General features: G+C 34.1%; 1 protein-coding gene across 1 annotated transcript; it reads right to left on the bottom strand.

The window, feature by feature from the left end:
- Positions 1-398: 398 nt before the first annotated feature.
- LOC108908586 (protein DGCR14 homolog) lies at positions 399-6937 on the bottom strand. Its single transcript, XM_018712659.1, has 6 exons — positions 6724-6937; positions 6511-6664; positions 5933-6456; positions 5694-5881; positions 5501-5638; positions 399-770 (listed from the first exon to the last, which is right to left on the bottom strand). Exons 1-6 carry the CDS (start codon positions 6868-6870, stop codon positions 482-484), a joined length of 1440 nt encoding a protein of 479 aa, XP_018568175.1. The 5' UTR covers positions 6871-6937; the 3' UTR covers positions 399-481.
- Between the last annotated feature and the right edge of the window lie 5112 nt (positions 6938-12049).

Below are 12049 nucleotides of genomic sequence, written 5' to 3'. Positions count from 1 at the left end.
TATTTTCGATTTGTGGTTGTTTTGTGCAAGTAAGTAGGTACCTACCGATATCTTAGAAATATGGTAATACTCTACTGGTTTTTTTCTTTTTTTAAGAAAAATAATTTTTAGTAAAAAAGAGGCTTTTTCAACTTCTTCAAAGCCAATGGATCTAAGAACGAATCTAACATTTTTGTTTCTTCATAATTTTGTATTAGAAATTTAAAAAACTCGTTTAAATTTTAGGTTGCTACTGCAACCACCATTACACCTACGAGTTATTTTGGTTGCCAAATAATTTTTAAAAAATTCAACAATATTAATTATTCATCTTAACAAAAATGAAACTTTACCTCTTATCATTCTTTTCTTTATCTGAGAATTAGGGGGGGGGGAGGGGTTACAATAAACAAAGCAAGTAACAAATAATTTATATTTTCTTACACTATCCGTAACAATACACTTTACATTCGTAAATAAATAAAACTTTTCACTTAACAAATTAAAAAAAGTCCGAAGCCTTGTGCCTTTTGGGAAAATTAATCTTTAGCAAGTCATCCGTGGAGACTTCCACCGTTTTCTTGCTCTTCACGTTTATCTTCGGAGTCGATAGTCTCTTTGGCGTTCTCACGGGAGTCGGTGTTTTTAGCCTCGAGAGGGGGCTGGGCGAGTACACCGACCGCAGGTCGGAATTAACGCCCAACTTCAGCCTAGACGTAGCCAGCATTCTCGCGGCTGGGGACATCGTTGCCAGCCTGTCAATTGCCGAGGTGTTCGGCCTGGGCGAAGGGCTGCAACATAAAAAAAATTAAGTGTATAATTATTTGTTCATGGCATTTGTCGTTCATTTTTTTCTGCCGTTTTTAACGATAGTCTAATTATAAACCCCACTTTTTACCTAAAAATTACACCCATGTATGGATGTTTTACATAGTATTGCTAATTTTTGCTATAATGGCTCTAAAATTATACAGGGTGATTCACAACTTATCCAAAAAAATTTGGGAATAGATGCAGCATGAGAAATGGAGTCAATATCATAAAAAAATTTTAGCAAAATCTTTATAGTTTCCAAGAAAAAAATTATTGAAGTTATAGTACATTCAACCACTACATAGCTGGACAACTGTAGTCTCTAGCGTCATTCGCAATACGCGTGGAGAGCCACGTGGCCTCAGCGACTCCGAATACTGAAATCCATTTTGCAGTCGTCGTTGCGATAGTGTTTATCTGTTATCTGTGGTGTTTACAATAGTTTTTTTCGTAGTTAGTGCCAAAAATGGTTTGTTGCGTGTTTTTGTTTTAATTTATGGTGAAGCAAGACAACATTTGTATTATGGTGAAGCATTTGTGTTATGGTATAAACTTAGTAAGACGGACCCAAATGTGTTTACAAGTTGGTGGATAAAATTTTAAACAATTGTTGTTGTAACATCGGGTATGTCAAATGATTTTATTATTTAAAAACACAAATTAATTTTATTAATTAATAAAGGCAAAAGCAGTTGAATTTGCCGATATAAAATAGGTGCTATAAATTATATTTATTTCCTTGCTAAAGTTTTTGTCCGTTTTTATCACACCGCCATGCCAGTCGCATTGTTGCGAGGTCGGTTTTACAGTGGACCAGTTTCCAGTGCAGTGCAGAAGTGTATTTTTAAATCATTTTTGAACTGCCCTTTTTGATTTTTTCTTTACAAAATTGTATTTGTAAGAGTCCCTTGTACATCCAGAATTTTTTTTTGGATAAGTTCTGAATGACCTTGTATAACAAAACATAAGTTCACTATGCGCACGCTTCAAAACGTGTGCTAAACTTATTATTAAACAAATAGTGAAAAAATTGAAAAAAATTCAAAAAATACAACATAATTATTGCAAATATAGCAAAAACTACAGAAAAAAAGTGAAAAAATTATATTTTTGCAATTTTTTTAAAAGTACTTATATTATAGGTAGCATCTTCATACTTGGCCAAAAAAATCTTTTTGATATAATAAAACATCACACCAATTTTTGTTAAAATCGGTCTGATACTTTTCGAAGAATAATTTTGCAATCCAGATTTTTGAAGAAAAATTGACATTTTTGCAAATTTAACTGAGCCTAAATTAAGACTTCTAGATACTTGAAAATGCTATCACATAAAAAAGGACACACAAACTTTAAAATGCGTCCAGAAAAATTGAAATCCGTTAATTAGGAGAACCGTGGTAAATGTTTAAAGATATGCGTAATTTTTGCGCTTATAAACAAATAGAATAACTTTATAAATTCATTATACTCGGAAAGACGCTTCTTTAAAAAAAAAAAACGTGGCGATTCGTTAATTGGTTCCAGAGTTATAGTCGATCAAAGTTGACCGGCATTTGTGGCGTAACTACGAGGTCTAGATGGCTGTTTTTTAAACAAATACCTTTCCGAGTACTTTCCGGGAGTGAATTTGCAAAACTTGCACCCTTGTGCAACCCATATAAAATGTCGATTAAAACTATTGGACCGAGCATGAAATTCACGAAAAATGTATGGGAGGTAGTGGTGGGGTGAGTCGAGAGTTCGGCTACTCTGGCCGACTCGAAATTGAAATCGCACGTTTAAAATAGCGGCACGCTTAAAAATTTTGATTATCTCGGCTTCTAGTGGTCCGAGTTTGATGTTTTTTTTTTAAATCGATGTCTCGCGAGCTGAAAAGTCCAAATATCGCATTTTGAAATGCGAATTATTGTTAATTATTGACCTTTTAACGTATTGATAATTACTACTTTTTAATTTGCTTTACTTTTTTCGTATTTTTCTTTATTCCATTAATGAATATTACTCAAATTTATGTAGTTTTTATCCATACATTGCATTCATTTTGATTAAACATTCAAAATTTGTTCAAACAATAATTATATAAATAAATATTTAAATTCAAATTTTCTTTAGAAAATAAAGCAAAAAGCGAGCATTTCATTTGTAAAATTTAATTACGAATCTTTTTTCCCTNAGGCAAAAGCAGTTGAATTTGCCGATATAAAATAGGTGCTATAAAATTATATTTATTTCTTTCCTTGCTAAAGTTTTTGTCCGTTTTTATCACACCGCCATGCCAGTCGCATTATTGTGAGGTCAGGTTTTACAGTGGACCAGTTTCCAGTGCCGTGCAGAAGTGTATTTTTAAATCATTTCTGAACTGCCCTTTTTGATTTTTTCTTTACAAAATTGTATTTGTAAGAGTCTCTTGTACATCCAGAATTTTTTTTTGGATAAGTTCTGAATCACCCTGTATAACAAAACATAAGTTCACTATGCGCGCGCTTCAAAAAGTGTGCTAAACTTATTATTAAACAAATAGTGAAAAAATTGAAAAAAATTCTATTTGTTTTCTCTTTCTTTCAACACAGTTCAAAAACTATTCATTTTAGAAAAAAGTTGAAGAGGAAAAAAAGATTCGTAATTACATTTTACAGATGATATACCTATTTTCAAATAAAAAAATACAACATAATTATTGCAAATATAGCAAAAACTACAGAAAAAAGTGAAAAAATTCCATTTTTGCGATTTTTTTAAAAGTACTTATATTATAGGTAGCATCTTCATACTTGGCCAAAAAAATCTTTTTGATATAATAAAACATCACACCGATTTTCGTTAAAATCGGTCTGATAGTTTTTGAGGAATAATTTTGCAATCCAGATTTTTGAAAAAAAATTGAAATTTTTGCAAATTTAACTGAGCCTAAATTAAGACTTCTAGATATTAGAAAATGTTATCACATAAAAAAGGACACTCAAACTTTAAAATGCGTCCAGAAAAATTGAAATCCGTTAATTAGGAGAGCCGTGGTAATTGTTTAAAGATATGCGTAATTTTTGCGCTTATAAACAAATAGAATAATTTTATAAATTCATTATAATTATTATTTTTTTAAATTATGCTTTTCAAATACTCGGAACGCTTCTTTAAAAAAAAAACGTGGTGATTCGTTAATTGGTTCCAGAGTTATAGTCGAACAAAGTTGACCGGCATTTGTGGCGTATCTACGAGGTCTGGAGGGCTGTTTTTTAAACAAATACCTTTGTCATTCCGAGTACTTTCCAGGAGTGAATTTGCAAAACTTGCGCCCTTGTGCAACCCATATAAAATGTCAATTAAAACTATTGGACTGAGCATGAAATTCACGAAAAATGTATGGGAGGTAGTGGTGGGGGGAGTCGAGAGCTCGGCTACTCCGACCGACTCGAAATTGAAATCACGTGTTCAAAATAGCGGCGCGGTTAAAAATTTTGATTATCTCGGCTTCTAGTGGCCCCATTTTGATGTTTTTTATTTAAATCGATGTCTCGCGAGCTGAAAAGTCCAAATATCGCATTTTGAAATGCGAATTATTGTTAATTATTGATCTATTAACGTATTGATAATTACTACTTTTTTATTTGCTTTACTGTTTTCGTATTTTTCTTTATTCCATTAATGAATATTACTCAAATTTAGGTAGTTTTTATCCGTACATTGTATTCAATTTGATTAAACATTCAAAATTTGTTCAAACAATAATTATATCAATAAATTTTTAAATTCAAATTTTCTTTAGAAAATAAAGCAAAAAGCAAGCATTTCATTTGTAAAATTTAATTACGAATCTTTTTTCCTCTTCAATTTTTCTCTAAAATGAATAGTTTTTTAACTGTGTTGAAAAAAAGAGAAAAAAATGGAATTAATTCCAATTTTTTCACTATTTGTTTAATAATAAGTTTAGCACACGTTTTGAAGCACGCACATAGTGAAATTATGTTTTGTTATATCATTTTGGAGCCATTAAAGCAAAAATTAGCGATATTATATAAAACATTTACTCCAAAACAGATCCCGCCTGGTCTAATAGTTGATCTTCCATTCAGAATTATGTTATGCATAAATACCACAGAGCTCTCAAAAATTTATACATATTTATTTTAATTCCGACTTTTTTTTTATTGCAAATTTTTTTGTAAAGGACATGTTCCACACAAAGAATGTACTTACTTGTACCTTGTGGATGTAATAAACATTACGTTAGTGAAATTCCAAGATTTTTAAACCTTAGAAGCAGAGAACATCGGGATTACATTAGAAAGAGGGAATTTGAGATTTGTTAAATGTTGTTCAACGAAATAACACAAAAATTTTTGGGAAAAAAAAGTATTTGCATTTGGCGAGAGGAAAATTAAGAGCCTGCGGTTATTTCGCTAAAACATGATAAATATGTTTCAAACGATTCGTTAAGTTTTAATGGGTCATAAGAAAAGCTCGAATTTAACTTTTGATTAGAACTGAGAACAAAAAGTAAGTTTTTTGCAACGTTAACAACTCACGAACAATCATTTATTCTCTCAATGTGAGACATTTCTGGTGAGGCAAAACTAAGTTTACAAAATCAACCCCTTGACCGATACTTTAGAACATTACTAAATAATTCCTTTTGCGCTCAATTAAACAAGAAAATACGACAAAACATTTAAAATTTTAGACAAAAAATACAGTGCTCGGTACTCACGATGCCAACTGCCGTCGCTGCGCCTCGATGTTCTTCTTCTTTTGACTCCTATTCTTCTCTCCGACCTTCTCCGCCAAGGCCAAAGCCAGCTGCTCTCTCCTCGGCGGTTCCGACATTTTAAACGATGGTCCCTGAGACCTAAAAAAAAACTCTTGTCTCGACTGTAAAAAAATATAAATAGTGTTCCACTAACCTCGATATAGGAGTATCGCTACCGTCCAATCTGAAGGGGGTGCCCTCGATTTGACCCCAGGTCATTAACGGGCTGCCTAAAATGCTGGGAGAAGGCGACGGTGACCGCACGAATCCAAACCCGCCGATTTTAGGGGTCTCCGCTTTGAGCAGTTCCTTGCCGTCCACACCTATCTTACCGTCTAAAACCTGCAAAATTTTAGTTTGAATCATACACCGCAATATTTTTCTGTCACTTACCTTAGCTTGTGTCTTTGCTAGCTCGTTGATGGTTTCTTTGCTTTGCACCTCGTTAAACGGATTCGTCGACAGCCTAGTATTCGAGTAAATGACTTCGTGTCTCTTTAAATTCAACTCTTTCTCCTCGCTTTCCGTTAAGCTAACACCGTCCGGCGTGTACATTATGTAGTTTTTATTTTTATACCCCCAAGTGTCTACGTTGAACTTCTTCTCTGGTAGTAACGCCTGCTTTTCTATGTTCGGCAAAGCCAGCAGCTGTTTCTGATCCTCCTCGCTTTTTTCCTCTTCGTTATACAAATACGAATATTTCTGCCTGTGTTTCTGTTCCGATTCTACCAGGATCTCTTCGAAGCTCTCGTTATCCTGAGACGTGTGAGAATTCAGGTACTGGTCCAAGCTCAGACGTTTTTCTTTCGTTTCCTCAGTCTTCTCCAAATCGACAATCTCGTCTTCTGTCACAGGTGCCTCGGTACTTTGGGAGTTGTGTATATTGGCCGGTGTTTCGAAAGTAGCCGGACTAGGAACTAAAAAATCAATTCTAATGGGTATCGTATATATAACATCACTTATGAACTTACTTCTTTCTGTGGGAGGTTTATTCCCACTATATTTCATGTACAGTTCTCTCAGTTTTATAGTATCGTTCCGGTCCATTGCGTCGAGGTACTCATTTTGCGCTTTCAACTTTTCCAAGTCGGGGAAGAAGTCTCTTTGGATGATGTTACCAATTTCCTACGTAAAAAATTGGTTTTACAATAATACAATGCACAAAAAACGATGTTTATACCTACCTCAACATAAGTCTCTTCATCCAGTACTTTCTTTTTGCTTCTTCTACGTGGTATACTTAGAGGCTTCTTGAAGACTACTTCTTTGTGAATAGTATCCATTATTTCCATGGCTCTTTTTCCCGGTGAATTTTCAACGTTGTCGCACATAATAAAAAAAAATGTTATGTTTACGTCGTAGTTACAAGAAAATTTTGGGTTATGTTGTTGACAGATGTCAGAGATACCAACCCATCAACGTTCAAGGGCGCAGTACCAACTGAAGTCAAAGTGCTTTAATCAGCAATATTACTTTGTCAAGGTCATGAAGCTGTTTCAGTTTTATTTCAAGTTCATATGTGTTTTAATAAGTTTATAGTTTATTTATACATCTAATTCCTTGAAATTGGTTGCAAAGTAAAGTTTGACACTGACTAAATGGCTAAATTTCAAAAGAAATAATAGTATGAGATATGAGACTCTGCATCTTACATTTGACTTTATCTCGAACCGAAAGAATAGTCGCATTTTTGTGAGATTCCGCCAATGAAATATTTGAATTTGGGTGAATTTGGTAAACGATAAATATTTTAAAAATTGCATGGTGTAAGTCATTATTCATTTACAAACAAAATACAAACACAATTTTCGCTAGGTATATAAATGGTTTAAAAATGGATTTACGATTAAAATAAAATGTACTATTGAACCCGCTTTTAATGCCATAGAACTATTGACATAGTTTAAAGTATCTAAATGAAAACTGTCGAGTTCATTAACCTATATAATCTACATGACGCGTTGGATCGTGAACTTTTTTTAAACAAAACTATATCAAGGGAAAGCCATGCTAATACTTAACCTTGCATAGCACACAAACAATACAAAAAGTATAAAAACTGTAATTTAATTAGTAATTTGGCATATTCGCTTGAGTCTATGTCGGTTCAATATAGATATTATACGTGAACATGTTCACTTTCAAAGTGTGCATAATTTTGATTGGAAGTGTGGTAGCCAGTAACGTAAGTCGCTGAAGTTTATTTTTACTTTTCTATATTCCTACTTAGTGATTTTCTTGATTCGTTAAGTCAGATTTTGAAAACAAGCAAACTTGTAGTGATGTCGACTGTACGAACTAGTTTGATAAAATAGTGCTACCGTTCATTATGAACGTAGTTTGTGATTTATTGTCTTCTTTTGTGATATAGACAGTGCAGTGGAGGGAAATCATTGAACGTTTGGTGTTTTGTCGAGAGATCTCTTGACAGGTGACGATAATTGAGGTTAAATCTTATGGATGGTTTCCAATTGACTTATCTTACTCTTAGATCACTTCAGAGTAGATATATCACTTAATTAGTTTGGTCTAACAACAGAAAACACTTTTCAAGTGCATCATATCTAACAGTGGAATAAAAGAAGTACTTTAATATGCAATAGTAGCGGTACTAGTAGCATTTTTAGTCATACCAATGAATTTGTTTTATAAACAAGCAATTCCAGTGAGGAAAACAATTTTTTAGTTTTACTTCGGGTCGTTATACTCATAAATAAATACAAAAATCAAGGTTGCGCAGGTGAATGACCTTATAGACGTGATATGTATCACCTAAGCGAATTTTCAGTATTTCAAATTGTAAATCAATTAATATTTAAATACAGGGTGATAATTTTTTATGTAGATTCAAAGTTTGATGAGTTTAGAAGACACTTCTTGTTAAATTCCATATTTTTCTTAGTATTTCGATTAATATTTCTATCCTCAGGCGAGCTGTTGGAGGGCCTTTGGCTATCACGACTCTTGCGGATTAGATTCAGACGAAAGCATGTGCAGCTCTAGCTCACACTCTGACTCTGTAAAACACTGCGAACCCATCATAGTAAGACCACAGGAGATCCCTAAGCCTATCATTAAAACCACTTTGACCCCTCTGCCTGGCCCATGTGCTTGCAAGAAGGCTATAGTGAAGCCGGCCATTCTTCCCAAGCCCGTTTATCACGTCAACAGCCATTCTTACCACGGAGGAGGGTTATACGGATTGAGCACAGCTTGTGAATGCAGCAGTAGCCATGTAAGTGAAGAAAAAGGCCCGTGTTTTGTTATGGTGACATAATTTTCCCTTTTTTTTTGCCAGAACTCTCACGCTAGATCTACACACACGGGAAGAGGAACCTGTTCGATCTGTGGACATGAGATAGCACCAATCTATGACTCCGGAGTTTGCGCGCCTGCTGACGCCGTCTCCATAGCCATCGCCCAACAGAACGCCCTACAGCTTTGCAACCACGAAGAAGACAGACTCGCCTTTGGCTTCAGGAAGATACCCATTGAACTTCCCAAGCAAAAAATTGTAAGTTGACTCGGTTTTGGTCCTTCAAATGTAAACGTATTTTCTTCAGATTAGGCAGAATAACGTCCCCGAAGAGAAACTCTTCAGTTTGAACGGTCAAATCGTGGAACTGAAGCCGGTGAAGGTGTGCTGCTCTGGCAAGTCCGTCGATGAAGAAGCCGCCGAGAACTTATTGGCCTTGGAAGAAGAAGAATCGAGCGTAGACGAAACGTGTTCGCCAATCAAGAGAATCAGTTTGGGGGAACTAGGATATGTGCCTGCTAAACGTAAGCATTAAAAATCTTCGTCTACGACTGTGCGGTAAGTTCAGCATCTCTTAACTGATCTCGCGTACTTTTTGTAGTTCAAAAGAAGACTTTCGTCGACGTAGAAGGCTCAGCAAGCGAAACCGCTTCGGAAGAAACCGAAGAATGCGGTTGCGGCACCTCTTCCTCAACCGAAACTTCGAATATTTCCGGGTACCGAGCCGGGAACGTGGTCTATAAGACGGTCCCTAAACCTTGCACCTTAGCAATTGGCAGTGAAGACTCAGCCGACTGCGAATCGAGCGAAAGGGGCTTAGAACAGTCGAAGTACGAAGAAGAACCAGAACGAAGACCGTACGGGTGTGGCTGCGGTATCGTCCCTTGCACCTGCCCCAGGCCGTGCGGTTCTCCGCACGTGTACCACACGTGTAGCTCATCTACTTCGTCAAAGTCTTCATCTTCGAAAGCGAAGAAGGCCAGCGTGATCCTACAGAAGTTATGCAGTAGGGACTAGGGTGTGGCGGAGGCGAGAAGGTGTTTTTACAAGCAATCTAAGTGATTTTATTTATGTTTTCTTGCTTTTCTACCCTTCTCACGTCTTTTTTGTAGTTTTTCTTCTCTCTCTTCTTCTCTTCTTCTCTTCTTCTCTCCGCTAGTTACCTTTCTCTTCTCTCACTTCTCTCACTGTCTGTCTATTCTAGTCTATTTTATTTTATTTGTGTTTATTTTTTACTTCAATGTTTGTTAATATTTATCTTCAAAACTATAGGAAGAATTAAACTTGATTTCTTTAGCTTTTACAGTTAACTATCTTTTCTTTGTTATTCTATATTATTTTCAGCTTTAAACTCAGTATTAGTTTACTTTCCCCATTTCAAATTTGAAATGATTATACAGGGTGTTGACAAATAAAGTGTAAAACATGTATTGATTGAATCTACTGATAAAAAGAATGATACGTTTCCTCTGACTCTTTTTCCAGAACTCAATATTAAAGAAATTACATAATCTCAAAGCAAATTTTTTAATAGCTATTTGGTACACTTATTGTTACCACATTTTTTGATAAAAACCATCAAAATTCACAAGCTAGAGGAGAAAACGACTCATTTATTGATTTGGGACATCTCTAGAAACCGTTAAAATTGACTCATTTTACAGTACCTATAACCAAACAAAACTTGAACATAGAAAATTATGATTTGTACAATTGTAAGAACTAAAACATGTTCTTGGTTGATCTTACAACTTCCAAAATTTAAAAACAACGATAATTTACTTAGATTTCAAAGGAAAACAGTCTAAAATTACTATCTCGAAGCATTAAATGAGTTTTTTCATGAAAATTATTAATGTTTTGGGACAAAGGATTTTTTCGTAAGATTGATCCCTTATCCCCAATTTCTTCAATTTTTTTAAAAAACCGCGACTAATTTTTTGACCAATGAACGTCATTCCCAGCTGTATATTCAATTTGTTGACAGTAATAAGTACATCAAATTTGAAAAAGATCATTTAACTGACCAGTTTTATGGCAAAATATATTTTAAAAAATAAGTTTGAGGTTATGTGCCACCATTGATATTAAACTTTCGAAAAAGTTTCACACGTTGCACTATTTAATTAGAATCACCCTGTATAACTGTAACTTTCAATGTAATGAATTTAAAAAATGACACAACATCGTAAAATTCTATTTTTAAAATCAGTTATCAAAAAAGACAACTTACCTTGGTATTATTATATTTTCTTTTAATGAAGATAATGACTAAAATAATGCATGTATTTTATTTTACATAACTATTTGTTTATGTTCCTATCAATCATTTTTTTCATATTATTTTTAATTTCACTCTAATTTCTGTTTTTTGTTTCCTTATTTTTTTCGTTTACCTTTTTATAACAGCTGTTTTTTATACTTTTGTACAGTGTGCAACCCTTTTGTTCTTTGTAAATATTAGGTAGTATTTTTTCATAACCTAACTGTGATCTTTATTGCTTAGTCTTTTTTTATGTTTTTGATTGCTTGTAAGAATGTATAAATAAATACATATGTTCAAAGAGTCATTTTTGTTTATTATTATGTAGAAAATCTTGAGTTTAGATGAAATCGTAGTGTGAAAATAGTACGATATGCCTACTCGCTGTGATGACGTCACTTGAGAGAAAGACTGACGAAATCATGGTATGTATTGCCACGAAAATTTAAATTTCTGTTGTTTTTCTAATAATTCAAAGGTGTTGCAGCGTACACATCTGCACATCATTCAGTTTATTATGCAAAACAGGTAACGTATCTTCAAATTTTACACAATATTTAAGGTTAGGTACGTTCATCTTTAGACTCTATGTACTTAAAATTCTTAAATACGATTTATATCATAAGTAAATGTGGAAATTGCAGGTTTCAGCTTAAATTGCCTGTTTATACATAATATATAGCTACTGTGGTGTCACTATAGTGCAAATTTGACGTTTTAAGTGGTCTCAGGTGACGTCATGCGCAGACAAAACGAAATTGAGTCGGCTGACGAGCACATCCTACTATTTACACAACACGGGTGAGATATAACCTTCAAAATATGTCGTTTTTAATTGTTACTGTTACTCAACGCCTACTGACATAAAGCGTTGCTTTGTTTTGTACCTTCTTGATGAGAATTAAGTTCTGTCTCTGGTGATTCTGATCTATTTATTAGATATTCCCAGTGTAATTAAATGCTGGACCAGGCTGTGATTTGCATTAGTTGT

This window comes from Anoplophora glabripennis, unplaced genomic scaffold (genome assembly GCF_000390285.2).
Source record: "Anoplophora glabripennis isolate ALB-LARVAE unplaced genomic scaffold, Agla_2.0 scaffold316, whole genome shotgun sequence".
Lineage (NCBI taxonomy): Eukaryota > Metazoa > Arthropoda > Insecta > Coleoptera > Cerambycidae > Anoplophora > Anoplophora glabripennis.
Note: the sequence above shows the minus strand (reverse complement) of the source record. Positions and strands in the feature narration are given on the sequence as shown.

Excerpts from the sequence above, each read along its gene's own strand:
- LOC108908586 (XM_018712659.1), bottom strand. The coding sequence starts at position 6,870 with ATGTGCGACAACGTTGAAAATTCACCGGGAAAAAGAGCCATGGAAATA. Across the intron at positions 6,665-6,723 it reads ATGAAGAGACTTATGTTGAG|GAAATTGGTAACATCATCCA; the intron begins GTAGGTATAAAC and ends TTTTTTACGTAG. Across the intron at positions 5,639-5,693 it reads AGCGATACTCCTATATCGAG|GTCTCAGGGACCATCGTTTA; the intron begins GTTAGTGGAACA and ends GTTTTTTTTTAG.